The 27,569-nt window shown below is 47.0% G+C and overlaps 1 protein-coding gene across 1 annotated transcript; it reads right to left on the reverse strand.

Annotated features, from left to right (window-relative positions):
* On the reverse strand, positions 1-26,588 carry LOC144145426 (beta-hexosaminidase subunit alpha-like). Its single transcript, XM_077677039.1, has 13 exons — positions 26,159-26,588; positions 22,512-22,812; positions 20,785-20,853; positions 20,650-20,699; positions 19,869-19,979; positions 18,493-18,591; positions 15,737-15,875; positions 14,278-14,470; positions 12,137-12,293; positions 11,426-11,621; positions 2,738-2,828; positions 1,649-1,753; positions 1-719 (listed from the first exon to the last, which is right to left on the reverse strand). Exons 1-13 carry the CDS (start codon positions 26,252-26,254, stop codon positions 635-637), a joined length of 1,692 nt encoding a protein of 563 aa, XP_077533165.1. The 5' UTR covers positions 26,255-26,588; the 3' UTR covers positions 1-634.
* Positions 26,589-27,569: the final 981 nt, after the last annotated feature.

Here is a 27,569-nt window from a genome sequence, read left to right on the forward strand (position 1 = left end):
TTCCAAGTCAGCTCATTTTATTAGCGATGATGCCTTAAAGGGGCCATGAAAACAAGATACAACTTTGATTAGAAAGAGCGCCGTGTCCCAATAACAATAATATCAGTTTTATCCCGAGCTTGAAACGAATTCTGAAGGTATTAACGAAAACAGATGAAACATTGGCGATTCCCCAGCCACTTTTCGGCGACGTATGACGTCACAGAACATTGACGCCACAGATCTATGACGTCACAGAAAATTGTTTGTCAGTTGGTGGCTGCCGGCCAAGGTCACCGCCAAGAAACAGTACTGGGCGATTGTGGCGGGGCTTATGGCCCTATTTGAGCGTATTCCTTGAATTCTAAAGTGCAGTTAACACACTGCTAACTATGTTTTTATTGCTGTTCATCCTGCCCATATTTCGTCACTGTAGCGCGAAATTCGAAAGTTGCCCAATATTTCCTGCGTTCTCTCGGTCCAAAAAATGTGTTCCTTGGATATTGGAGCCGAGTGAGTTACCAAAGGCTAGTTCTTTCAAATCTGAACAAAGGTGTTTTCTGCATTGATGGCCCCTTTAAGGTATTCAGTTTGTCACGTGAGCAAGGCATGGCGGGGCTTTGGTGGTCTGGGAGCCGGCTGCGTACAGGCGCGCTCAGTCGATGTGATAGGGAGTGTCCAGGTCCCAATCGTAGTCGCCGCAGTAGCCGTTCAAGATGGGCTGCGTCGGAATTCCACGCCTGCGAAAAAACATTTCGATTCGCAGCTTTAAAACGTGTCGAGTTCAAAAAGGTGCTGTTAGAGTGGGGATTAACTTCACCGGGTTTCAGAGCTCCCCTCGCCAAATTTGTTCGACCTGTCATAGGATGGCAACCAGACGCATCATATTAGGTTGCTTGGACGTGAACGTTATCCTTACAAGGCGTATTTGGATTAGGTAATACTAGTTAAAGGGGGTAAGCAACGGGTTATACAACAGGAATTAAGGCATGCGAAACAAGAAGAAAATCAGGAAAAGCATTAACGTTTGCACTTTTTTTTCAATTCAATGTACCCCTTGACTGTTTTGGTGCTAATTTATGATTCACTGTTAGATGCTACCCGCGTCACAGTTAACGGGGTGAGGGGGGGGGGGGGTACAAATGCATTTTTTACCGACTGTACTGGGATAAACGAAGTGAAGCGCTAATGTCTCCAGCTCGTTAATACCAAAAATTGTATGGAAGGCACATGTTCTGTAGAACCACGATAAACCGGAACTAAGCTCGCGAAACTCGAGTACACTCGAGCAGCCGGCCGTTCCTCTGCGCGGCGCAAAGAGAGCGTAACGGAGAGTATTTTGAGCATGACACGAGTCTTTACTGTCATTTTTTTCAGGTTTCATCTCTGCGTATTGCAGCGACAGCAAACAAATACATGAAAAAATCACACGATGTCACGCAGCGCTCGCGCGCTTTGACGTGACGGGTCCCCCGCTTTGCCGGAGGGATACATTACATAAGCTGTTGCCGCTCTTAACTTGTACCCGACCCGTATTGGGTTCGCGCTGTTGGAGGCCACAGACGTATTTTGTGCGCGCGCTCACCGCTTCTGGTGGATTCATTCGGTAAGCCCATTCGTGGGCCTAGAACAGAACAGCCCGCTAAGTAGGCGCTCACCAAGCACCCACCTGAGCATGCGACAACGTTGTTGATCCAGCCTGAAGCTGGCGTCGTCCGTGTTGTTGACGTCAGCGCTGCTCCACAGGCGCTCCGCAACGGCCGAGGCCCGGGGCCTGGGATGGGCGTGGAAAGAACGGAGAATACACGAATTTCGCGAGATGCGCGCATTCGAGAGCATGGGAAGGAGAATTGGAAAATGCGAATGCATAAAGCTAATATAGACCTTTGCAACTTCCTCGGCCTCGAAGCAGTCATTTTATCATTGGGCTGTGCTGGCCTCAGCTTAATTGGCGCAGTTGGCAGAACGACCAAACTGCGCATGCGCAACGCAGCCCAGAACATGTCGGGATCTTATATAAAGGGACCAAAAGGTCCGCAGACTAATGCTATCGTTGCGATTTCATTATCATCATCATCATGATCATCGTCATGATAATCACCATCATCATTACCATCACATTAATCAGTTTAATTGTGTCCAGCGCAAGACGAAGACCTCTCCCGAAAATTTCCAGCGACGTTTCTATAGGTGCTATACGGTCATTAAGGCTGCAGAATTCTACCCCATTCCCTGCTATAGCCCTATGAACCAAGAACCATACCCCTAAGTTATGCGTTTCAGAATGGCCGTGGTAACCGAAAATATCCCCGGTGGGAAGCACTGGAAATCCCTCACCTACCCTTCGTACCTAACTCACCACTATTATGTCCCATCGAATACCAGATAGCTCATGTGAAAGAGCCGATAAATTGGTTTCGCTTGAAAAAGTTGGAGCCTTAAATGTACAAATAAACAGTTCCCATTGGCGGCCTACCCGGAGCTAGAGATTCTTAAAACCTTCTGCTGAATTGCTTGCCTTCCCGCCGTTTTGGGTAGGAGCAATACAGCTGCTGGGGACTGAAGGCCAATAATGCGGTTGTAAATTCATTTGGGAGGTTTCACGTTAAGGCTAAGGTTTGAGGTAAGGGTGTTAAGCCTTAACTACTCTAGCAAATTTGATGTGGAACAGAATTTAAGCTTAGGAGATCACGTTCTGCAGCCACGCAACCGCGAAGAACTGTTTCCGAGCTGAGCAATCTCCACTTGGAGTGCTTACCAGAGCCTGGGAATGAGGTTGGTGCCATCAGCGTATTCGCCCCACATGCAGGCCTCTCCGCCCACAACCAGGTCCTTCTCCTGATCAGTTCCTGCAATGAGCAAACGGTCATGCCGATTAATGCAGATTTCTCGGGGCGAATCTGCTTTCGTCCTTTGACGGCGATAGCCTGGCGGTACTAATCACTGTCCAACGTCGACGGGGCGGTTCTGGTTCCCGCTGAACTTTTGGGACGGGTACCTTTTATAATATACATGTCCACCCATCGACACATCAGCCAGGCATTTCACTATCTCACCATTTTACCGTCTCAGTGTTACATCGACGTTCTCTCACACCAACCTAAAGAAACCTTTTTCATCCTAGTTCACATTATTCCATTTTAATTCCTTTAATACATTTTTCTAATCGCTACTGTCTATAACTATAGCTCGCAATTTGTAATCTTCGAAAACGTACAATCATATAGGATGCCCGTAACATCCTGAGTCCGTCAGGGCTCAGTTTTTGGCCCTCTCCTCTTTCTTATATTTATAAATGACATAATGACATAACGACAAACATTTCCTGTAAAATCAAACTTTTTGATGACGACCGTACCAAGAAATCAACAGTTCCAAAGACCATGTCGCGCTACAGGAATCTTTAAACCAACTTGATAACTGGTGTACTAAGTGGCAAATGAAGATTAACCTCAGAAAAACAGCGTGTATGACCATAACGAGAAAGAAAGAACCCATGAATTATCCTTACAACATTAACGCCACGCAACTGGTGAAAGTACATCAACACAAATATTTAGGCGTAATTTTAATACCCAACCTTAAATGGGACTCGCACATCATTCACATTACATCCACTACGTTGCGCAAATTATTTTATATTAGACGGTGTCTGAGGCTCGCACCAAAATCAACTAAGCTTTTAGGCTACACCACATATATCAGACCAGTATTAGAATACGTCAGCACAGTATGGTTCCCTTATACTCTCACTAGCATAAAAAGACTAGAAAAGGTACAGAGGCAAGCCGTAAGATTTATCTGCAACAAATATAAACGTACTGACTCACCAACTAATATGCGATTGGACTGGGGACTTCATACACTTAGAGTTAAACAAGCCCGTCTAAAATATATCTTTCAACTATCGCACAATCATTATAGAATCGACGCATACAAGTTCATCCACCCTTCAGAATCCCGGCAAACAAGGCGAAAACACGCGCACACTTTGACTGAATATCCTTGCAATAATGACGCCTTCAAATATTCTTTCTTCCCGATTGCTATCCGAGAATGGAATCGCTTGGACCCATCCGTTACTATAACACGGATTCACTAACTGATTTTTTGTCCAAAATCGCTAACATTACCAATTAACAGGAAAGTAAAACATGCAATTCTAATGTTAATGAAGTGTGGATTCGAATGTTATGTATTCTGTGCACTGCACAGTGAGCACCCCTAAACTTGCGTCGGCATAACATACAGCATCATGTTCAGTCACTGCGAATTTTGACTGTACTTACTTTTCTGTAATATATTTTTTTGCTGTGAATTGAATATGTATGACTTGCTCCGTAATGTTCTTTATCTTTTGTTTTCTTGCTTTGATGTAAATACTATATACCCACACGCGCAAACTTCACGCAGTGTAATTACTTGCTGACTCATGGTGTTGTGAATCTTTTTTACGGTTCCGCTCTGCGCGGTATTGTTCGTTGTGGTTTGCGCAACGTATGATTAGTTTGTATATAAATCTCTTTTCTTTAGACAAGTTGCTTTTTTTGGCTTACTTGAGTGCACTTCCCCTGTTGGCGTCCTTTTAAAATTGAGGAACCTCAAGTTATTATCCATATATTATGCGTTGCTCAACCTTCTACATGTTTCACTTCCTTTGTATTCTTTATAAATATGTGCAATCTAAAAAATTATGACACTTACATCAGAGTTACTTAACCCTTGTACTTGTTTCGACTTTTCGCTTTTATTACTGTTGTACTATCTGCTGTTACGAATCGGCCAGCGCCGCCGTACTTTCCCGCATCACTCCTCGGCTGTGCGGCGAAGCCACTGCTTGCGCCTTTCAGCCGTCAGGCGCCACCATGTCGGTGACAGGTTTCGACAAGCCGGCTCAGACGCTTCGCTTTCGGCGCATTTCGAAACTTCGGCGGCTGCCGGCGAGGCTCGTCTCAACGCTCTTCAAGGACACAGAGACCCCGTCGATCGCAACGGAGTCCTCCTCTCTCCCCTCTCTCGGACTCAACGTGCGCCAAGGCTACCGACCGTCACGAACTCTGGAAAGAGCGTTGTGTGTGTCTGTGACGTTCGTGGCGTGTTGCCGCTTGTTGGCGTTTGACCGTTACCGCTTTTGGGTATAAATAGACCCCCGCAATCGCTGTAAACCATTCCTGTTAGAGCAGCGAATCGATGTTGTCGCTCTGCTCGAGTCCTGTATTGTAACCTCGCCCGTCGGGGCATTGTTCTTTGGCTTCGGCTCACCTCTCGCTATGAAGTAAACAGTTACGTTAGCCTACGGCTTCTGGACTTCTTCACGGCTGCAACAGCGGCTGGCCGCTCGCATCATACACGCTACCACTCGTATGTCGGAGGCCACGGAGCTCGGATCGGGTGCCCCCGCCCGGTCGCAACACTGCCGACTAAGTATATGTGTACACCCCTGTTGCCCTCCTGCCTTGGTCTCACAAAGAGACTGGCAGTATTTCAAATAAATAAATAAATAAATAAATAAATAAATAAATAAATAAATAAATAAATAAATAAATAAATAAATAAATAAATAAATAAATAAATAAATAAATAAATAAATAAATAAATAAATAAATAAATAAATAAATAAATAAATAAATAAATAAATAAATAATGAACTGTTGTAATGGTTAATCACCCCTTTGCACGACTAGCGTGCTTTCCTTGGCTTCCTTGGATGACGTCCGTTGTGGGGAACCGGCAGATTGAGTCCGTGCGCGCAAGGTTATACAGACCCAGATGATAAAACAGATACGGTGGAGATGTAGATTAGTATTTCACGCAAATAAGTTCCTACAGGTAGTTGCAATGTTAGGCGAAGAAAGGCTAATACGCAGTATTTATCACCGATTGGACAGTAGTCAGGTTAGAATTAACGCGGAGACGTTTCGTGGTCCGATGTACTTCCAGTGAGAACTCCTGAGGCTGTTACAAATCTATTTCCATACTTTTTCCGGAGTTGCACGTCAGCGCGGTTATAACTACAAAGTGAATTTATCATCATCCATACTCGCTACAACTGCTGTGAGCTTGAGGTCAACGAAAGGCGCTGAGTCGACATAACTGCCGTTTTCTTCTCTTCCGTCTTTTCTGGCGAATTAGGAGTGGTAAAAAAAAAACTAAATAACGAGGCTTACACCGGACGTACAGTTGAATTTTTTCAGTCCGTTTCCCGTATTTTTAGCTCACTGGGCCGTAAACAGAGCCCCGATGCGGCGAAAACTGTCAGTGTTCGTCGCGCTGCCTACCCATATTCATAGTGACGTGGTTAAAACTTCACGATATGAAGCCCTGAATACCATTATAGCAGCGTCGTCGTCTTCGCCGCCCAGAAAGCTGGCGCAGACCGTATCGCAGCCCGTAGCGAGTCGACCGCCGAACGGGTTCCTAAATATATCAAAACTTACACTGGCTTGTCGGGTCGCCCATATTTGCACAGCGATCGACTTGCTGTCTCCTTCGCATGACACGCTGCTGCATGATAAAAGAGTCAGCACGTGCCCGCAGCCAGCAATCTTAGAGGAGGCGGTAACGCTTACGTTCACGTAGAATTTTCGCATGTGGTGCCGATCCGGGCTGTCCACCTGTCGAAAGACGGCTAGCACTTAACAGCGTTAGGTTGGGAAAGCGTTGGTGTTTTGACTTTCGTCATTAAAAATATCAGCACTAAGTATATTATGCCTGCCCTTCTCCGGATGGATCTGCTGACGGACTCTGCTGAGAGGCTCTCACTGAGCCTTTTGTGTCATATCCATCGCAAAGATGCAAAGCCTCGCATTCTATTATCTAAGACGGACGCAGCTAGGCTTCTCCGCATACTTTCCCGGGGGGCAACACTCTCTAAATGGTCTACTGAATAATTCACATGTACAGTGCTCAGCGATTGAAACGCGATACTCGGGGCGCGTGGCTGCTGTTGCCTGTTGCGCCACAGGTGAGCGCTTGTGAACGCGAGCTGGCGCATTGTGGTATACGATGAGGGTGAGAGCGTTCGTAACGCATGCTTAGTGCATCCGGGAGACAGCCCTTCAGTGTGTGGTTCTTGGCGGCACCATAGGCGTGCTACATGCCATGGCTTCAAAACGCTGCGCCTGCGTGCCGTGCGCGCCACGATAACAGATCGCGATAAATGCGTATTCAAATTCTTCTTATATACCGCGCGCGGTGCCAGCTCACCCAGCTTCGCGCGGCGCAGTACGCAGGCACAGCGTTTTGAAGCCATGGCATGTAGCACCCCTATGACGCCGACAAGAACCACACACTGAAGGGCTGTCTGCCGGATGCAGTCGGCATGCGTCACGAACGCTCTCACCCTCACCGTAAACCACAATGCATCAGCTCACTTTCACAAGTGCTCACCTGTGGCGCAACAAGCACCGGCAGCCACGCGCTCCCAGTATCGCGTTTCAATCGCTGAGCACTGTACAGCCGTCGGCAAAATAAGCTGGGGCACGCGGGCGCGTGGGAAAATGCAACGCCGCGCCATCAAACGTTGCACTTCTGGAGTCTAGACACCAATTTGCGCGTGCGCGTACAACCCGTGTATACTACCCTGTCTTTTCCTTTGCTTCAAGCGGCAAAGCTGACAGCATGGAGCGCTAAGCGCTGGGGGTAACTTCTTATGCTCAACACGTCTCACGGGCACTCGTTTCGGCGGTGAACGGCGAGCGGGAAGCGTGTTTTGCTCTATCTCCCTGGCTCTGATAAAGGAGGCGTTCCAACAAGATTTAGATAACTTAGTTTCAAGGGAGATAACCTTGGTTTGGCTCTCTAAACGCAAGAATGTCTGTCAGTGTCTGTGTCAACCAATTCAACGCGTATTGCAACTATTTTTTTCTTTTTTGTCAAGCCCATGACCGCGACGATCTCTGCTCGTGTTGTCCCCGTCAGTACCTATTTTAGCTGATTGATTGATCGTAGGGTTTAACGCGCCGACGCAACGCAGGCGATGAGGTCACAGTGCCCGTGTGCGCCGAAATCTCGTGCACACGGGCGTTTTTGCTTTTCGCCTCCATCAGAAAAGCGGCCACCGCGGCCGGGAATCGAACCAGCGACCTCGTGCTCAGCAGCACAAAGTACCTATTTTAGCACGTGGGCAGGGAGAGCTAGCTCTCATCACAATTTATTGCCCTAAAATATTTATCGCATCACTTTCTTTCCGTTTTGGTGTGGTCATTTTTATTTACCTACCACCTGGATGTTTTAGGCAAAAAATACAAAGACGCAACGTAATATACGTGGCACGAAATCGTCACCGAGACGGGCAAGATATGTAATGTTTTGGATGAGGGCAGAGCAAACAACGCACTTTTCACCCTCACCGTTCGCCACCGAAACGGGTGCGAGCGAGGCATGTCAGCGAAGAAAGTGGCCCCTATAGCCAAACGCTGAATGTGATCAGCTTTGTCGCTTGAAGCGAAGTAAAAGACAGGATAGCGAGCGTAGTTGGACGCGCACGTGCACATGGATGTCTCGGCACCAGAAGTGCACCATCAGATGGCGCGGCGATGCATTTTGCCACGCGCTCACATGCTCCGGGTTATTTTGCCGCAGGGTGTACATGCACAGGTGCCCTTGACCCGCACCTAGAACGTCCCCTTCGACTAAGCCTGCCACAGTCTGAAGCAAGTCTTCTTTGCCGTCTCTGGCTAGGGGTGGCATTCACAAATGCTTGCTTCTACTTGATAGGAATGGCAGCAAGTGAGGAGTGTGAAACATGCGGCACTCTGGAGACGATACGGCGCGTCTTATGCGAGTGGCCACGTTATTGCTTTAAAAGAGAGAAGCTGTCGTTAGAACTGTGAAACTTGGACCCTCCGCGGCCATTCTCGGAGGAAAGGATTTTATGTCACTGGCCTTCTCTGTAATCAGCTCACAAGGCGACTAAGGAGCTCGTATACGCTTTCTGCGGGCGTCGAGCTTTAACATAACACTCTACACTGAAAGACTTCAGTGATAAACACTGAGCTTGAACGTTTAGTGCCCTAGCGCTGGGCATACCTGTCTACTATCTGCTCCAACCTTCCTCCGTCTCCTGCTTTCTCTATTTTTGCTGATTTTTTTCCGCGTGCAGGTTAGCAAACTAGATTCTATTGCCAGGAGTTAACTTTTCTGCCTTCATTCTACCCCCTTTTTTCATTCCTTACAGATTCTACCTTGCCGTTTCGTCGGTGGAAAGCGATTGGCCTTCATCAAAAACTGAATTTGAGGATTTTCGATCTTACTGTCGTGAACAGAAAACGCGATTTTATCGCCTGTTTCTACGAGGTGAGGATACGATATATGCCTTAATTTTCAAAGAAGCAGCGAGAATTGGCTACTCATAACTGTTGTTTTAAGGAGCTCAGGCATAGCGTCGGTGCCCACGTTCCTTGAATATCCCGAGCGACGGTGGTACAGTTCCCTTCATGCACCCGAGCTCAGTAATGACGCCCCTGGCCACCATAATGTGTAAATTGACGCTGGTGCCCTTGCGCTGAACCTTCCGGTGGTGGTGTCATCATCATCACCAGCCTATCTACGCCCACTTCAAGGCAAAGGCCTCTCCGATTAATCTCCAATTATCCCGGTCCTGTGAGTACACTAAAAAAGGCAGTAGTGTCCATGTAAGCCCAGGCTACCACGACTGGGATATGACGTCATGAGCCTTTTGTAACGAAGCTAATGGTGGCCCTTTTTCCGGGATCATGGGCATTGTGGACCGTCAAAAAAGAATTAAAGCAAAAAGTACCTTCTCGTCTCCAGCCGGGCCGATAGTGCAAAGAAAAGGCTTTATTTGAGTAAAGAAGAAGCAAAGACGAGCTTCAGTGGCCTCGAGTACATTCCGAGTGTTCTTATCGCAGATTACAGCAAGTATAAAACCGCGAAATGATACGTCGCGACGCCAACTGGGCAACCGAAACGGCAGCAGTATGACGATGTAACATTACTACACACTTGCGTCATGCAGTTGCAACGGAAAGGGCACATCTGTGTTATTAATTTACAACCGCAGTCAAGCACATCCGTGTTTGCAATCGGGGTTCGATGCGGCATTTTAACGGCTGGTAGCCTGACTGCATTTTCTGTCCTATCGAAATTTAATTACAAGTCGCGTTCTAAGGCAACGACTATGATTCAAATACAGTCACTTTCGAAGCGTTTCAGTGAAAACTACGGTTCAAGCGTTTGTCGTGATCATATCTCGTCCAGATCGAGGCGAATGACCGCGAAGCTTTGCTGTTTCATCGTGTGATCGTAGACCGATTGCAATGGTTTTTAGTGCGGAAACAACACTAGACAAGCCAACTGAATTTCGCCTATTTTTGTGGGAAGGTTCTTCTGAGCTAGCGAAAAGAAAAGAAACGAAGCTGCAATCGGCATCGAACCTGGCTCCTCTCGGGAGCGAAGCCGACGCCTTACCGACCATGCCACGCCGGCTGGTTATTTTCCATTCTCAACCTGCTATCGTGAGGAGAGGAAAACACGCAATTTTCTTTTCTTAATTGATCATGTTGACGGAAGAAGCGTTTCGTTTGAAATCGCTACGTCAAAATAAAAATCGTGAGAGCTTTAACAAAAACTGAAAACATTTACGAACAGCAAAAAAAAATAACAATAAGTAAGCGTAAAAGAGCGGTGACTCGCCAGACATTTTCCCGAGCTGCCCCTGCGACGACACACGGACTAGTATGGACGATTGGCAGGTTCCAGAAAAATCTGCCGCCAACGAGCGTGATTGTGCATTTGTGCTGGAGCCATCGGTTTTGTTTGATGGTACTGCTTGAGGGCTAAGGGTCGAGTTAACGCAGTTATTGTTATGTTTCTAGTGCCTCGCAAATGTAGTCACCGGTGATGCCGGGAAACGGCAAATCTGAAACTGTTTTTTCATATTTGCGTTGTTTTTTGGCGAAAGTGTCATTTGTAACAGCAAGCGTTGCCAAAGAACTAATTGTCTCAAACAACATTCTAAGTATGTTGTCTCCATGGCACCTTGTATTGAGAGTAGTGACGGCTGCTGTCCTCATCCCGCATAAATGTCGAACTTATGAGGTGTGATAGCGTAATCCCCGCACCTCGTTTTACGCATCAGTAACTCTTGGAGCGGGAGAACCCACCCGCATTGCTTCTTCTCAGGGGCGGAGTCACGCCTCTTCTCACCATTTTCCTCCTTACTACATGATTTCCTTTAGAACAGAAGCTAGAACTCTAGCATAGTTTCGGAATAAAATGGTGAACCCATTTCACTATTTTGAGGAGCTGGCCATCCCTCCGCTCCAAAGGCTAGAAGGTTTGCCTTCTGGACTCTACACTTCGGCTAAAGACGATGATGACGATGATGATCGTTATGATGGTGAGGATGAATGCAATGATGGCTTTGCTCATATGGACGTGAAATGGGGGGTGGAGGAGTGATGATGTGCACTTGAACACCGACCGTCAAATCCTCGCGGGTCGCACTGGTAGAACTTCTTCCAGTCCTGTCCGTAGCTGATGTAGTTGAGGTACCAGCAGGCCGACAGCACCATCTGGTATCCCTTTCGCGCGATGGGCTTGATATAGTCCTGCCAACGCTTCATCTTCTCGTCGAGCGAGGTGTCCTTCCAAACTCCCACCAAGGTGTCGTTCGCCGCCTGCATGCGCGCACCCCGGCGGAAAGCGTCATGCGCGAGACATCGGAGCGTCTAGCGGAGCGGAATGTTTGTTTTCCCGTCCTCAGAGTTCTAATTGTACGCGTCGACTCCCACCGTCAATGGTTGCCTTTTAGTCATCCTTTATCTCTTCTACCCCAGCACATTTACTGGCAACGGCTCTACGGCCACCCTCCCTTTTTATCAGATATCTTTCTTCCTTTCTGTCTCGTCTCCAGATTTTTTTTTCCAGAGAATATCGCTGCTCAATTCCACACCGAAATATCATACCAGGGGTTAATACAACAAATACTAGGGAGTTCCAACATTTCTGTTCAATATAGGCATGCTTGTCGTCAACAAAGGCAAAAACTAATGTTTAAGGGGCGCAGGTGTGTCTACTGGAGGGGCCCCTACTGGAGCCGTTACAAAGACATGATACTGGGCCCCTTAAACTGAAGTTCCGCTGTCAAAAGAAACACCGAAAGAATGAGAAGAAAGGATTTAAAACGGCGTACGCTGACGTCGTTGTCTATGGGGTCCTGCCAGATCATGTATTTGGCCCCGAGTTTCTGGACGTTTGCCATGGTCGTCCTGAGGTAGTATTGTTCCACCTGGTTGACGGAGTCGAAACCCTGTTGCTTCATGAACGCGGCGATCTCGGGGCTCGACTCCCTGCAGCGTAGTGAGACGAATAGAGCTCGCTTCACCAGGCTCAACAATGGGGTACATAGGGGGTGAATATCTGGCCACTGCTTCATTGAATTTCCAAAAACTAGTCGAATGCATTTGAATAGTTTAAAATCACAACAGGAATACCGCAAAAAACCTAACAAGAATTCCTGTCGCACGACAAAAAAACTTTGTTGTGACAACAGAAGTCCTGTTGTTACGACAAAGCCATCTGTTGTTACGACGCAAAGTCATTTTCCTCAACGACAAAGGTTCCTGTAGTCACAACAGAACTGCCATTTACACTACTCTTCACAATGGGCAGTAACATTCAAACCATGTGCAACTACTGATGGAACATCAGGATCACGACAAGACAAGAATTCGGGGCGACGGAACATCAAAATAAGGACAGGAATACGACACGCGACAGAACATCAGAATCAAGACATGACAAGAATGCGACAAGACGACAGTACGACATGCGAAAATACGACAAACTACAATTTTTTTTGTCGTCCTTTTTGACTGGGTGGTGCCTAGACCCACAGCGAGAAAGAAGCTGGCATATCTTACTTATCAGATGTTGATTAGCTTGGGTGTCAATGACAACATGATACAAGTCATTTGCACAATACGACGGTATGAGATACATTTTCTGGAATAAGCCTTAACGAAACCTCTTTGGGGAATTCTCTGACACCGCGCAAGCATTCTGGCCACATCCGGCGCACATACCCAGAGGTATCCTGGGTTTTTTTTACGTGTCTCATTTAACGCCATGAGACCTAACGTGAGACTTATTATTTGTGGTTGCTTTTTCTTCCCCTCTCGTCAACGCCGTTTTTAACCCAGAGAGCGCCATTTTAATTTATTACCAGGCTTCACTGCGCAACAGGAAATCAATGTGAAAAAGGCAACTTTAGTACAACCAAGTAATTCTATAGTGGGCGTGACGGTTATACACCATGCCCCTTCGCTGTCGGCTTCACTATTTTAAAGGGACCCTGCAACACTTTCGATAAGCGCTTTCACTCTTACCTTCACGTCTGGAACCACTGCGAAAGCTATAGTTATCGCCAGCAAGGAAGGGCACTGCGTGATTTGCTCGTCGCACCAGATACGCCTTCCATTTCTGCTTTGTTTTTGTAACTTTCTTTCAAAAGTCGCTACGGAAAAAGGTTTATTGCTGCAACTGAAGAAAAACCGGCCAACAGACGCTTCATGGCCTTAGGGACGTAATTCGAGCCGTCGAAGAACGTCAAGACCGGGAAAGAGACAAAAATCTTTTGAGCGAGTTTCCGAGTTATCTGATGAGCATAGAGCAGTAATTTTTGGCTGAGGTACTTCGCGACCCCTAATCTAAGTACTGGGTGGGTTGGGTGACTACGTTCTGCAAGCATTTAGGATTTTTTCAAAAAAAGTTAGAAAAAGTGTTGAAGTTAAGCAAATTCATAGCTTGGAAGCATATTTCCAAGGGCATCATAACAATAGGCCCTATGGCCCATTGGTTGATATAAGCGAAACGCGTTGTGTTAGGGGCGGACGGATGCTAGATTTTACGGGACAAGTTTCCTACAGTGCTTAAGCCTTAATACCGTCACGCGAATAATAACTACAGCGAAGAAGAGGCGTGTTTGTCACTGCTTATAAGGTTGTTCGTACTAGAGAACATACCGTGAGTGCAACGTCGTCACTGAGATCTAGGTGTATTAATATATTTTCTGAGTTTCCGTAGCTAAAAGTAGGTCATTGCAAAAAGAGTAGCGTTCTATGACCAGTGATGCATTGCGAAGTGAGTTATTCTTGGAGTGACTTCAAGCAGAGCGGACCTCGGTATAATTGTTCTTTTCGAAAAAAACTCATCATTAATGAGTCGTATACGGAATGACGGGAAGTGATTCACAAGCGAATGATAGATTTTAAAGTGCGACTCTGTTTTTACAGAATTGTATACTGCACTCGCGTGCGACAGCTGAATACTAACCAGCAGGCGTAGTACACTTCATCCATTCCCAGGTGGATATACTTGTCCTTGAAGGTTCCGATGATTTCTTTGAAGATGTTCCTCATGACGTCATAGGTATATTGCTGCATAGGGTTCAGCATCTCGAACGCAGCGTGGTTCGGGTAATCGGGCTTCCCGCGAGTGCCGTTGGAATAACACGCCGTGAGAATATCTGCACGAGTCGAGATCAAACACAGAAAGAAACTCTAAAGCGGAGAAACACACAAAAATTTAAAAAGAAAATCAGGAAGGGAATCAATCGACATATATAGGTGAATTCGAGGTTAGTGTGAGAGCCGAGTGTGGCCTCTAGGGTTATTTGTGATTTGTGGTTATTGTTGCTTTACAGTTTTATAGATCGGTTAAATGTGTTTACGCTTTTACAAATTTGCAGAGGCATTTTAACAGCCAACCATTATTTTAGGTTCATCAGCGAGCAGAGACAACCAAACAAGGCAGCCACTGTTGCTGTCGTACAAATTTGCAGAGGCATTTTAACAGCCAACCATTATTTTAGGTTCATCAGCGAGCAGAGACAACCAAACAAGGCAGCCACTGTTGCTGTGGTACTTTTTTTCCACGGCGATCCGCCTTACGATCAACTGATGTTTCTGCATCATCCACGCCTACACCAACACCATTAAACACTGGTTCTACACATACAGCAGTGAAAACGGAGAGCTGAAAGAGGAAGCGCAGCCTGAACAGCGCGAAGAACGTTTCTGCCAGCAAGAAAGACGCCCCCTTCTTGCTGGTTCGTAATTCTTCCAATCAGTTGGCGAGCTCGTGTGCGCATGCGCGACGCGCCTAGGCGTTGCCTAATAACTGATATACGCGCCCTCCTCTTTATTTCTGGCTATCTTATTTTCAGGTTTTTCTTTTTTTCAGACAAGACGAGGTCTTCGCTCATGCCGCATCTAGAACTTATGCGCTAATAGGGAAACAAAGGCAGCAGAAAAATTTTATTTGAGATAGGTACGTTCTAGTTTTTTTTTCTTGTAAAATTTATGTTGCTTTGCTCTTCTTGCTACTCCGCTTTTTCACCTGTGCAACCCGCTTGTTCTGAATGGTCTCGCTCTCATACGTGCAATCATACATGTCGTTTACGCGAGAAGCGGGCGCTTTTGTTGATGTCATTAAAATCGGAAGTCGAACCCTGGAGTTATGACCTAATTTTATTTGTTTTAGGCTTTGTTTCCCACAGTATATGCGCACTCACAGGTATCCCGGCACAATGTAAGATACAACTGCTTACAGTCATTTCTTTTTTTTTTTTCTCTCGACAAAGAAGCTCGCCGCCAGAACGTGTGCACATTCCGTCGCCTGCAGCTGCACCGCATTGCGAAAGAGTACGAATGCTGCGAGTTCCTATCGCTTTATTGCGCTCGCTTTGCCACAAAAGAGAAATAACAAAGATACCTGCAGCTTGACTACTCACCCGGGAATATCTTTCCCAGCGCCTGCGTGTGTCCCGGCGTGTCGATCTCTGGGATGACGCGAATTCCTCGCAGCCGCGCGTACTCGATGATCTCTTGAACGTCCTTGCGGCTGTAGACGTGTCTGGGAGAATATGCACTCTGCGTGGAGCAACGACAAAAAAGTATCTTGTACCCTTGCATATGTGTGTGTTTTTAAGTGCAGAGCGCTTTAGGGGCTCGCCTTGTCGTCGTAGCTCTATCGCTGGACAAAAGTGGGCCCACACGGCGTTCCGTCGTCGCGGCGTAAACCAGAGGCTTCGAAAGCCAAGCGGTTTATATAGTCATAAGTGTTCGAAACTCGTGAACCGCTGGCGCTTGCAATACATCTCCCCGTCGTTTAGCGCAAAGAAAAGTATAGGTACATTTGAGGCAAAACATACGTAATTAACCGGCAGCGCCCGTGTTCATTTAGTTAGTAACGCTCGTTGGATTGTATCTTACGATAGTAAGCGAAAAAAAGTGGCAGTGCAATGCCGGCACGTGCGGGTGGAAAAGCAAGCACAAAAAAAACAGAACTCCCGCTGGCGCAGTTTCAGGCAGGGGGCGCGCGAGCACTGCGATGGAGGGAAATTTGAATTGCATTGGGTGGCAGCAGTGAGCTAATAACGACGCTACAGCCCATTAAGGCGAATCACTGCTCTGGACTTTCGACAGCTTTCACATTGAGTGGAAGGGCTTTAATTTTTTTTTTCTTTAGGGGTAGGGGCTATTTCATGCCTCATAAACACCTCTACGGCTGTCTGTGACCTCTGCACAGCGAAAGCCCTCCTCGCTATCGACAGCATCACCGAGATCAAACAAAATTGCGGCCCCATAATAGGGCTATGCTCTGGTAGTTAATCTAGGAAATGTACTTAAAAAACTGTTTTTGGTGGTAGTTGCGTCAACAACAACAATAAGAGAAATACATACACGAAACCCACGCCGATTTAAGGCCACCTCTAAGTAAAAGCTTGTCTGCCAAGAGAAGCAAAATGCACTTCGTAGTCCTAACATTTGGGTTCTACGGCGCGTGGCGGGGCCTGCTGCTGGGTGTACAGTGAGTACTTCTTCAAGTGGGTACCGGTTCAAGGGGTTAAACCTCAAAATGCGACATTAGGCCTAACGCCATGGGGCGAAACGTAGTTTCATACTAATATATACTACAGGGAAATCTGTCGCTGCAGTCACGCGCCGCCGTGGGCGACGCCATTGCCGCTAACGACGTTCCTACTTGGCTTAGCTAGCCATATGGCTTCTTTTTTGTCTCGAAGCCAAAATCAACAAAAAAAGGGTAACATTTTTTTTCATGTTCATCGTGCATGAAGCTTCTACATAATCACTGACAAATTAATCTTTTTGGTGGTTCAATATTATGATTACAAAATTAATTTGATGAACCTTGTACAGTAATATTGTTGCTTTTTTGCAGCCAGAGCCAACTTTTCAGCCTGTTCATGAGCCATGCCAAGGACAAGTGGAACGTGCCTGCCCGGTACATGACGGATCGCTCACCGAAGCGCAGCTCCTCTAGACAGTGGCGCCAGATTTCCCTCTAGTATATATCAGTATGAAACTCTATGCGGCGAAAAGCCTTACGGCATGCAGAGCAACGTCCCTCTCAGAACATGTTAGGCATATGTACGTCACGCTGTCGCACGCCTGCGTCACTTTCTCCCTCTGCTGCACATCAGCCTTTAGTGGAAGGGGCCTAACATGTCGCCAAGCTTCGCAGTAAGTCATTTTGATGTTTATATAGACTTTATCCACGCTCGTCATCATCGTCAAAGTTGGTTTTCCTGCAGTGCGTTTTTGCGTACGGACATCATTTAGTGAGAGGCTGTAAGCTTCGCTTTAAAAATTCCTCGAGCACTTCAGTTCGCTTGCGGGATAAAAAGCCAAAAGCCTGCCATTAGGAGAAATTTGCCACGTTGCATCGTGTTTGCATCTCTTTCCTCGCTTGCCTTTCATCGTCTTTTGACGCTGATTACTCCAGCAGGCGGACTGGCCGCTATTTGGGGCACGCAAGAGGCTGATTCTTGTTCCATTCAGGCACGGTGCAGAGCTAGCTCAGTGGCTAGCGCGCTTGACTTGCTACGGCGACCCCGTTCCAAATCTCACACAACAAAAATAAAAAATGTGTTTTAGAGCGAAGCTTTCTATGCCTTACTGATGGCGTTCCAAGTCACGTCAAAACAGACTACAGAAGAGCCAACTTTACACAGTGGGTTTCCCAAACCGATGATGATGATAAGCGTAGGCACATCAACCGCCTCCCCCCCCCCCCCCCCCCTCTCAAAAAAAAAAACACGTCCCCTGGTTCGAATCGAATCTGTGTCCCTTGCGTTATGAAGCCGAAGTCCATTCGATTGCGCCATTCCCAAGCAATTTGAACTGTGACTATCAGGTTGCATGAGGGAAAGTTTCGCGCTTCAGGACTTTGACTTTCACTCGGGCTGCACAAGGGAAAGCTTCCCGTTTTAACTATCCTTTTCTTAAGGAAGCGGCTTTGAATTTTCTATTTATTATCTCTTTGCAGCGGTAGTCATTTCGGTACCATTCGTGTTGACGACGACTACAACCCCGGTCACCTCCTACAGCTTTCGCCTTAGAAGCATATTGTCCGCACGTGGTCTTAAAATTTCGGAATTCAAAAGCAAAAGTTCCAGTTTGCTACGGGTAAAGATTGCGCATGGAACGCGACATCTTGTGATCACGTTCCAGTGGAGAAGCATACCTTGGTTAAATTGGGGTACGTCGACATCTCTAAAGGCCACGACTGGTCATCGACAAGGTGCCAGTGGAACACGTTGAACTTGTTGTAGGCCATGGCGTCCTGACAAACAAAAGACAGCGATTGAACGACTTGACAAGTCTTAAAAGAAGCGTTAACGCATTATCGTGTTTCCAGATTTCAACAATTGAGCAATGACTGGCGTATTGGAGGTAACCTGAAACGCTACAAACCGCATTCAGTTGCCCGGAACTACTGATCCAGGCATCGCATAGTTAATTAAACTAATCACGCAGCTTCTTGCAACGCGCGGCGTGTTTTTTAGACCGGGATCAACGGATAGACTCCATCGGAGTGGACAGCATACAGAAAAACGTTTAGACAAGTCTGGAAAAAATGTTAATTAAAAAAATGAGAATGCGACGAGCTGTTTCGTCTGCTATTTTCCATACTGCATGTATTATAGCTATGTTCAGACTACCGACGCACAAGCCACATCGTAATCTATGGACATAAAAAAACAGCATGTCACGCAGTTCGGTTGGCAGAGACACGAAATGATGTCATTTTTTAAAGTTATTACGACAGTTGCGGCGACAGCCTGAACCCGGCCTTAGACTCATTACAAGCGTAATGAAATATGCGCGTAAAATATTGAATTCGCATCGAAAACCTAGGTAGAAGCGCTTCGTTATGGAAATAAAGCACAAATACAGTGGAGAACACAGCGGTCAGGTTGACATGGCTTAGCGGTTGTTGTTTGCACACTTTGTGATTTTTTTTTCCAAACTGCTACGCTTTCTCCGCTCTCTACTTTCAGCAGCGACAGACCAATGCCCTGACTCTTAGGCTCTTGACTTGCAGATCTGCTTTTAAATGGCCAGTGCTTTGTTTGGGGCTGTTTTTCATGTCCCAACTGGACAGTGCCACGAATAGGAGTAGCCTTGCAAACGGATCATAAACATTGGGTCGAAATATTAGTAGAATTTCCAGTCCATTTAAATTCGTGTTTTTTTTCAAACTGTTCATTTCAAGCGAGGCCTGATTGGCTGAAAGCTGACGACCCGAATGTGACACAGGAACAAGGAAGCGCTGCGTATATTTCTGTACACGTGATTGGTCAGAGGACTCGGAAGTGCAACTTCGTGAAAACTGAAATGGGCGCGAAATGGACATTTTTGAAACTCACACAACTCAGACATCCGCGCCACTTCGAACCCATCAGTGTAAACTGTTACGAAGGGCAACAAAGCTAGCGCGCGGATGTTGTAGCTGCCAAGGATGGCGCACGAAATGTTTTTCCAGCTGATCGTACTACTGCACTTGCTCTACGCTCAATAACGACTTGTGCCACTCCTGGATTGCGTTCGTGCACTTACCAAGTTCTGCTTGAGGACCTTCATCGGTTGAAAGTGCCTCGCAGAATCAATGAGGAGGCCTCGGTACGAAAATCTGGGGAAGTCATCGATGGTGGTAACGTTGATCAGAAACTGAAAGCAGAGCGAGGTTTGCGTTGTGTACTTGTGAGCAGCGACATCTTCCTCAATTCATAAGCGCGCCGATCAGAATATGATTACGTAGCATGAAAACAGGCAACATAAACTGACCGCTGCCCCCATGACGGCAATTTAAAAAAAAAAGTGGGGAAAGGAAAGCCCACATTCCGCGGCTGGGATCAGAGTGAAGTGAGTTATAGTAAGTGGTGACAAAGGAAGGCAAATGTTTAGCTCTACGTTATAATGGCAAGACGCTAACTATTTATCTATAACTGAACATCAGCGAACAAGAACCCTTACACATTTGCATGCATCACGTGCCCAGAAAAAAAAATTCGCTAAGTCACATGTCACACAAAATCGAAACTTACATGCGATACCAAACCACATAAACATAGTCGTCCCGTCTTTTAGTTCGCGTGTACTGCACATGTAGTTGAACCTGTTCATTTATCTGCATTTCCTGGCGCTTTGACGACGCCCGCGTATTTTGATTCGTCTGTCCGTTATTTCCGATCACGTACAAGGTAGCGCCGCATAGACAGTCGTTACGTGCCCAGCGTGCCTAAATTGTACCGAACAAATAGAAGATAAAAGCAACGCACCTTCAATGCTTCGAAAGGATTTTTTTTTTTTCGTTCACAAGTTTTTTCTGTTCGCTTACCGCTTTGCTAACGGGGTCCTGGTAAACAAGCTGGCTGAATGTTTCAAGTCCTGCAACAAATAATGCAGATAAGATATCTAGCCTGCGGAAAGTTCTGACATTCACAGACAAGTACAAATGCGAAAGATAACTTACCGCGGATGGCGCCCCAAACGGTTTGAGACTTCAGGACAGCATCGCCTTGCTCGGGTACCACAAGGGTGTCTTCAAAACAAGCAAACAAAAAGAGTTTAACATTGGCGAGAAGTTAGTGCGAATACGAATATAGACAAGGACGAACAAATGGAGACATGTACAGGAAATGGTTTCTAACTCGTTTTACTTTGTTATTATTTGAATGTCACACTCGGCCTGACGCGGCATAAAACAGCATAAAGTAGAAGAAATTTTGTGGGACTTAAGTTTAAGATTATGCAAGCATGAGCACACTTGCTAACTTTGAAGATAAAGCAGCGGGAACACGACAAGGACCAAAAGTATACAGTTCGCATCACACACAAAAATATATGGACAGTACCGGTTCAATGTTGCAATGATGAGCCCATTCTAAAGCTTTAAGCTACGCTTAGGAACAGTTTAGACGTAATGGGTTTAGGAGAAAGGCTGCCCAAGTTGGTCGAGCAGGGAAGCGAAGAGCATGAGGGTCGAATGGCAACAGCGCCTTCCACATGATTCCACATTATTTAAGAGTCAATAGGCAATTGCGCATTATTTCGGCTCCTAATTCGATCCCCAAGTTTACGGTGTTTCCTGTTTTGAGTATGAGGAACCAAAAACTAGTAACTTCACAGCTCTCACCTATTTATTTTACACATGAAAGACATATATTTGATTCATCCCAACGTAAAGAGTCCTCGCACTTTTAACGTTTTTTTTTAATACGACCGGGCGAACTCTTGGATAGCAATGGACACTTCATATAACTTCAGGAAGGGTGTAACCTGAGTTCAAATTGCCTAACGCGACAATTTGATAGGTTAGTTTTCTCAGTAAAGCGCACGTATAAGCACGCCGTGTACAAAAGTTGGTTCCAAATTAGTTCAGGTGACATTCCTTCCAACGAGTTCTCACCACAAAGAAAAAAGCCATTTATTAAAATTTGTTTCAGATAATTCGCGCAAATATATTTTCATAAACTAACGTATCGGAAATTTGCTGGCGTTAAGATGAAGCTAAGCTAAACTTAGCTAAGCTAAGCGCGCTCGTCTTGTGTAAACCTACACTTCTGCGTTTCACTTCTCTGGTGGGTAAATAATATTGCATGTGATTAGATTACAACGCTAGCCCTGTTTAGAATTAAAAAAAATGGCTGCGGCTTAGCTACGTTAACCTTGCACATGCAAAGCGAAAGCTTGGCTTAGTCTGGTTGATTCTTGGTTTTGCTTGGTTAACCTTTGATTTAGCTGTATTGCCGACCACGTCTCAAAGCCGTTCAGTTCGGTGCAGAAGGAGGCCGGGCAAACGCGGGGTTCACCGGGGCGAACGCGGCGTTCATTCATGGCTAGGACGCCGGGTAAACGCGGCGTTCATTCATGCGAACGCACCGTTCCTCTTCGCCGGGCGCGAGACGAGTCACGTTGACCGAAACGACCCCGCACCGCATGCATGGGAGGCTGCGTGGGTGGTAGGCTGCCTCGGCCGCAGCGGCGGTGGCGACCGCTGTCGGCGACCGCAGACGCCAACAGCGGGCCCTGTGAATCACGCGATGCGCTTCGAGGGGCGTGTCACCGGGGGTGTGTCTCCGGTCAAAAGGTCATTTGCGCATCCTCCACGAAATCGCCTGACGAAAGTAGCAAAGCTTTGCTTTAAAAACCTACTAAGCTTCCTTTCAGCATCTGGTGCAGTTTTCTCCGACAACTCACAGCTCTCGTCCTCCTTGTGTTGCGGGTAACCGCAGTGTTCCGGGCCCCGGTAGCGGGCCACGTCGACTCTGAGTGCAGGAAGGGCTTCGAGCTCGGCCCCGGGTCCCTGCGCTGCCTTACAGGCGACCTCCTTGAGGAAGGCCAACTTGCGGTACCGCGCCAGGGCCTTGGCCACCACGTCGCAGGACTCGGCCGCCGCCGAAGACAGCGAGAAGGTGTCCGGGTCGAGGGTCCTTTGCATCGGCGACGTCTGCCACATCTGGGGCGCGGGCCACGGAGAGCCCGGAGACGCCCGCTTGCCCTGCGTGCAAGAGACGGGTGCACATTTTGATCGGGGCTAGGCTTACGGGTATTTTTCGTGCCTGAGAACAAAACTCCCGGGGATTCACGATTCTCCATGCGCTCTATATAGCTCGAGACGTTTGGAAAAGATCGTCCCGGTGGGTGTGCTATTAGCACGCGGTCTCGCCACCAAAGTCGCACTCCGTTCAAGCATGATGCCGACTTCATACGTCTCATCACTTGGATATGCGTCTTCAGTAGACTAATTAATTAAAGGCCCAATTTGCAAGATCAAGGCATGACTTCGACGTCAAGGTCGTACGTCTCGTCACTTGGATGTGGGTTTCGGGTACAGTCACGGAAAAAATGAAACGCGAACACGAAAATATGAACCAGAACACGTAAAACTGAAAAAAAAAAAAATCCGCCATCTCCACGAAGTGAATGATGATGAAAGGGGCGAAGCAAAAATGCTTTTCGCTAAAACCGTGAAACATTCGCCCGCAGATCATATAAAGGCTCGACACGTCAAGCTTTCCACCGCTCCGTTGACAAGTCCGTCGACGACGTCGATGTTTGTGGTGATTATGTAGGGCTTGTTTTGGACGATGAGAATCTCCATGGGTAAGTTGGCGAATTCGGTGTGTGACATTTTAGCCACCTTGGCCGTCGCCTTCTGCAGAGCGTCTTGTGTCGCGTGCCCCCGGTACGTGTCTTGAGCTCGCAGGCGACGAACGACAACCTCTTCTTTTTCCTCTCCTTCTTGTTGGGTAGCAACGAACGCGTTGAACGTTTTGTTCTCTTCAGCCAATCTTTGGTTGGCCGATCCCTCGGGGGATCCTGCCACAATCATCATTAATGTGCCGTGCCGTATACAGCAGCAACGAGGGACGGGACAGGGCCCGAGCAAGAGGAGCTTCGCCCCTAAAAGTACTGTTCGTGAAGGTCCATTAATGGCGCGCTATTGGTATATTTGGAAAGACGCATTTTCCAACTTTGTTACTGTACTTAAGCCAGGTGTCAATTTGACCTGCCCGGAAAGAAATCGCTCTATTTGTGTGTTCTGGTTCACATTTTCGTGATCGCATTTCATTTGCTCATGAATGTTCATTAGTTATCAACAAGAACCATTTTCAGGATCAATGGTCAAAATAAGGAGGAGGGTCAGTTTCATTAAGAGGGTACCCTCTAGGCCCGTTTGGAGAAGAGGTGGGACAGGGAGGGAATGAGGCTCGTTCGCAGCATCAAGAAAAATTATATGGATGTGGATGCGTGAGCAGGTTGGTGAAATAAAAGCGCGCGCGCGCATTTATGTGTCTTACACTCTTAAGAAAAAAGGTCGTGTCACTTACTAACAGAACACAAACCAATTACTTGTCACAGTATCCACTAGGTACTTAGTACTTACTGGCCATGCATAACAGTAAAAAGCCACGCGTGACAGTGTGGATCGGCTGAGCGCGCAGCACGACATAGACGCATTCAACACGCACATGTCACAATTGGACAACAAATATATTGAGCAAGGAAACCAACGGGATACACGGGGGGAGCGATTGTAACTTTTTTTTTTGAAACTTGATTACCTTAGCAATACATCTGCTCTTCTTGGTTTTATAGCCAGCAGCGGAAAGTCCTCGACTGGGCTTGCCGCAAAAACCAAAAGTTTTAGCGATAATTTTAGAATATGTGCATTTTAATGGGAGCATAATATACAAGTCAGCATGTGAATTTGCAAAAAGCTTTTTAATCATGATTTAGAGTGGGAAAAGTGCTGGGGTCATTATGTACAATAATTCATATAATTTTGCTACTACCAGTGAGTGTTAGTATCAAACAAGCAGCGGTTTAAGTGCATGGTCTAGACTAGTAACGATAACAATTAGGTTCCGTACTTAGTGTCAGGACCTACGTGTACCGTTATGGTGGTAGTAAAGTTCGCAAGGAGTAAGTAAGTGCAACCCGTTACTACCTTTTTACTAGCATTTTTGTTAAGAGTGTATAGATAACCGCCGACAACTCTCAAAAGAAACAAAAGTTGTTCTTACCTTTTACGAAAATTCGATGTCACCTCTATGCCGTGCGCAAAAAAGCTTCCCTGGCCATGCACCTAACCCAGGTTGACATGACTCATGATTTTTTTCGTGTTACTTACAAGGTTATCACGCCACATATCGCTATGCGAGCTTCGGTTCACGCCTAGAACACCGCAGACTGATAATCACGCAAGGAGCGTGATTACCGCAGATTGATTGATTGATTGATTGATTGATTGATTGATTGATTGATTGATTGATTGATTGATTGATTGATTGATTGATTGATTGTGGGGTTTAACGCGCCGACGCAACGCAGGCGATGAAGCGCGCCGTAGTGGAGGTCTCCGGATTAATTTTGACCACCTGGGGATCTTTAACATGCGCCGAAATCTCGTACACACGGGCGTTTTTGCTTTTCGCCTCCACCAGAAAAGCGGCCGCCGCGGACCGCAGATTTCCTGTTGAAATAAAACTTTCATTCTCATTAAAGCTCAAGAACCGGTACCGAAAGGTCGACGCAGCGCTGGCTCGTGCAGGCAATTGCAGCAATTACTGCGCGGCGGCGGTGAATCGTGTACGGTGGTTCGCCAACAGCTGTGCAAAGTCCTTGCAGATGTTTCCCCGCTATGTCACAATATGGGACACTCAGGACCCAAGGTCGGGAATGCAAAAGGGGTATTTCTGTCGCGATAGAAGGATTTTTTTTTTCTGTGTTTACGAAAGAAACGCAAAACACCTCTTTTGGATGATCAGCCCATAAACAACACCGTCTTTGTAGGCAGCAACAACAATTGCCGGATAAAGCAAAAATTCGTTTAGAAGAACGCGAAAGCAGCAAAATGGAAGCCTGCTTTCCCCCTGTAGAAGAGCACGAACTTAAATATCGAAAAATAACTCTTGATACGCACGTTTGTCTTGAGGTTCTGTGACGCACAAGAAATGCAGGTGAAATGTCGGACGGGGCCACCCTTGCGATTCGGAAAAGGAAATTCTAGAATTTTGAATTGGAAAACTGTAGAGGTTTTATGTACCGAGCCGTAATTCAAGAACCGCAGATCGCAATAAAAAAAACAAATGGGTTATGGAATACTGTTCATTACTACTGTGCATTAGGTTCGACACTTCAGTGCCCCCGTAGGCTGTTATCCATTTGATGGAAGCCAAACTGATTAAAAAAAAAGAGAACACTCCGCTGTGCGAGATTTTTGTGAGAAGATCGGCGAAACTCATGAAGCTTAAGTTATCCTTTGACAAATGTCCGCTAAGGGAATAGCTTGGGTTGGTAGACGAATTCGTATTCTCGAATGAAAAACACTGAGAACTCACCGGAAGCGGCAGGCGGACTTCGATGTAGGTTATGAAAGCATAGGCTAAAAGAACGGGCGCCAAGAGAAGCAGAAGTCTCAGCACTGAAGAAGTCATCGTCCACGCTGCCTTCTCGTTTGGAACCGGGACCAAATGAAGCACGGAGTGCCGACACAAGAACTCCGTCGAATCCCGCCCCTGTTGGCAGCAGGCCGCGTGTGTGGCACCCGGACGGTCGTCTGCGAGAGTTGTCGTCTGCTACGCGGGCCGAACCGATCTGTCCAGTGGTCTGCGCCGGGCTTGCACGGGTATCGATTGTAAACCAGTTTGGCTCGCGACCTCACCTCGGGCACTGCTGCGTCCTGCCGAGCGACTCACAGCGAGGTGGTCACGCGTGCTGCGCCCAGCGCGAGCGGACCATAAAACGCGAGTCCCGGGCCCCGAGGATATCGGCACACCACCGCCGCGAGATAACGCCGCTCGGGGGGTTGTATGCATTCAAACACGTGTCGCCGATACGACAGCCACTCGAAGAAGAATGGCTAAAGGCGGAGCAGAGAAGAATGTGAAAAAAAAGAGGAGGTTACGCAATAAACAGTGCGCACTGTTTGTTTGAGGGGTCATTGGCAGAGATGTGTACAATCGACAAAATCTCTCTGCAAACAAAAAGAAGAAAAAAAAACACAGATCTGCGGGAACCAGAAAAGGCTGTCCACTGATCTCACGCAAGAGACTTTCAGTCTCAAGTTACGGAGAAAAGAAAGGGAAGCCCCGTACGCAACTGGATGGGAGTCGTATTTTGTTTTTCGAGCTGCGCCGCTGATAAGTTAGGCGCCGTGTGCAGCTCGGAGGGCGCATGCGTTTGTGTAATGGTGCGAGCGGTGGTGAGGATAGCGCGTCTAGGTAACTGCCGGGGCACGAGGGATGCTGCGAGGTTGATGCCCGTGCAGGTCTGGTTTCGCGAGGTCAGAACCCTTTGGCGTTACCCTCCTCTATCTGTATGAGTGACGATAATGAAAGGACGCTCGCATTCGTGCACGGTGATAACACTGCTATCGCCTGTCGGATAAAAATTTACCCCACTCCCACCCCTCATCCACGGAAGAAAAAAAAGTACAATTATCCGGTGGTATGCCGACCGGAAGCAGCCACCGTCTTCTTTGAATGATCTTGCTCAGCCAGGACGTTAAACCGAACTGGACATTCGCCAGTGGACATTAACCTGTGGACATTCGTCGGCCGCTGCTGTATGGCTCCTAACTTCGTAGTCTGCTTGCGGGAGAGGCTAGCATGTGAGCACATGCACCGCTCTAATCACAGCCGGACCCCGCCCTTCCCCTAAACACCACTTTCCCTGCCCCAGTCAGGCAGTGTCAGTACTCTCCTGTTCCTAATAAATTTATTGCTCTTTCGATTAAAGCATACTCCGCAC

The sequence above is a fragment of the Haemaphysalis longicornis genome, unplaced genomic scaffold (genome assembly GCF_048455015.1).
Source record: "Haemaphysalis longicornis isolate Haplotype H1 unplaced genomic scaffold, Haemaphysalis longicornis Haplotype H1 scaffold_7, whole genome shotgun sequence".
NCBI classification, from domain to species: domain Eukaryota; kingdom Metazoa; phylum Arthropoda; class Arachnida; order Ixodida; family Ixodidae; genus Haemaphysalis; species Haemaphysalis longicornis.

Bases quoted from the DNA above. Each gene is read 5' to 3' on its own strand.
- LOC144145426 (XM_077677039.1), bottom strand. From the start codon at position 26,254: ATGACTTCTTCAGTGCTGAGACTTCTGCTTCTCTTGGCGCCCGTTCTT. The intron at 18,592-19,868 runs GTAAGTGCACGA...TTTGTTTGTCAG, and splicing joins AGGTCCTCAAGCAGAACTTG to GACGCCATGGCCTACAACAA. The intron at 11,622-12,136 runs GTACGCCGTTTT...GCGCGCATGCAG, and splicing joins CCATAGACAACGACGTCAGC to GCGGCGAACGACACCTTGGT.